General features: G+C 39.1%; 1 protein-coding gene across 1 annotated transcript in view; it reads right to left on the reverse strand.

Moving 5' to 3' along the window:
- LOC107579493 (ubiquitin carboxyl-terminal hydrolase 7-like) overlaps positions 1-1,873 on the reverse strand; it is a 2,920-nt gene that overhangs the window by 741 nt on the left and 306 nt on the right. The window contains exons 2-6 of the mRNA XM_016265321.1: positions 1,695-1,825; positions 1,334-1,468; positions 515-616; positions 298-403; positions 47-139 (exon numbers count right to left, since the gene is read on the reverse strand). Coding sequence (XP_016120807.1) covers positions 47-139; positions 298-403; positions 515-616; positions 1,334-1,468; positions 1,695-1,825 — 567 coding nt within the window. The remainder of the gene's footprint in view (positions 1-46; positions 140-297; positions 404-514; positions 617-1,333; positions 1,469-1,694; positions 1,826-1,873) is intronic.

Below are 1,873 nucleotides of genomic sequence, written 5' to 3' on the forward strand. Positions count from 1 at the left end.
AAACTTCATGAGAACAATTCTATTAGACATAGCTTTGAATACTCACGTATTTTACAGGATATAGGCGTGTAGATATGTCCACAATAATTTAAGCTTCTGGTTTTTGGATCATACATCTTCAAGAACAACATAACATCATCTGAAAATCCAAACAAGGTTAAAAGGTTGATGCTATCAGACCTGGAAACGTTTTGTAGACCGTTTTTGCTCTTTAGTAAGAATAAACAATTGAAACACGAAATATCAATTGCCTAAAATGGTTCTGAATATACTGTAAATGCACACATTGAAACTCACGGTCTTTGTCGAACTTGGGTAACGTTGCACCGCTGGCGGCCATTTCTGGATCTACAGTTTCCAGAAATATTGTCCAGGGGTTCTCGTTATCACTCAAGTCGATCATCTGTTCGTGAAAATGAAATGGACAGCTTTATTCTCGCAGAGAGAGCAACATAAGAAACAAGAATGACTTTAGAAAATAAGAACGTTTAAAAACGTGAGTGCGCAGACTTACAGACTTGTTGCAATCTGCTTCATAATCCAACATGGCCGGCCGTTTAGTGCCGTTGCTTCTGGCCTGCATTGGCCACAGTCTCATCTGGTCCTGTGGGAAACCCTGAAGGAGAAACAAACGTCAATTGAGACTCTTCACGGACACACCAGAAAATAAATGCAACTAATCTGACGTTAACTACATATAAACACCAACAAATGAGAATTTAAAACAACCTAACACAAGCTTGCCTTAACAGTTGCCATAACTTACTGATCCAAATTTCTGAAAAATAGTGTGTATACAGAACAATACAATGTTCCGATGCTTAAATTGACACCACAACTCCCGACTAGTCTATAGACAATACTGCTGGTTTAAGGATTTGCAAGCAATGCATTGCAGCATTAATAAATGATGTGGTTACAGTAGCAGGATTATCTTTTCGCTGTTTGCTCGTGCATTTGCTGTGTGATGTTAAAAGCTCATTTTTTACACTGGTGGTTGACTGTCACCATGAATAAATGAAAAGCATTAATAACTGCTTTGAAGGTAAGGTATTAATAACTGCTTTGTAAAGGTAAGATTGCGGAGTTCATCATTACAAGTCATATTAAACCATAAACAAAAATGGAATAATGACAAATGTTGGTTGCCAACTGACAATTTGCCGAACAAGAAATCTACAGTTGCACAGTGCAAGCATTTATTGGCATTTTGGCAAGGCATTTTGCATCATCAATGAATACATTTATAAATCAATCTGGATAAACAGTTTCGATCAAGAAAAAGGACTCAAGCAGATGTCATCAACAGAAATTGTGTCAAGTAAAGTCTCACCATGGTCTGTGAGAGGTTCTGAACAAACTCCGCCAGAGTGGAGCTCTTCAGAACTTTGAACACTGTGTATTTTACTTTCTCTTCATCATACATGTCGTTGCCCTGATGCCCACAGAACTGGTCTTCTGTCACCATCTACAGGAACAAAGAGCTAATATTTGTTAAACAGAAACACAAAGTAGAATAGAATTATATAACAAAGCCCACTCTTGGGATCTAAATTTAGTCTTTGCAAACAAGACCTGAAATTACCCATTTTACCTGCCACACCAAGTGTGATACATGATACATCTTCCATTCAGACAGGACATTTGAATAAACAAGCGTGACTGATTTAATCTGGCATTATGTGACTCCATACCTGTACTTGCATGTAAAGGTGAGCCTCCTGCCTCTCTTTTCTCTTCTGGGCTTCCACCCTCTTCTCCTCCTGCAGCCTCTCAACCAGCTGCTGAGGGATATCCATGTCTGTGACCGGCTGCAAGACCTCACCTGGACATGACAACGGCACTTATGAGCACAGATGGACATAAGACAAAC

Source organism: Sinocyclocheilus grahami, unplaced genomic scaffold, assembly GCF_001515645.1.
Source record: "Sinocyclocheilus grahami isolate Dianchi unplaced genomic scaffold, SAMN03320097.WGS_v1.1 scaffold17783.1, whole genome shotgun sequence".
Classification (NCBI taxonomy): domain Eukaryota; kingdom Metazoa; phylum Chordata; class Actinopteri; order Cypriniformes; family Cyprinidae; genus Sinocyclocheilus; species Sinocyclocheilus grahami.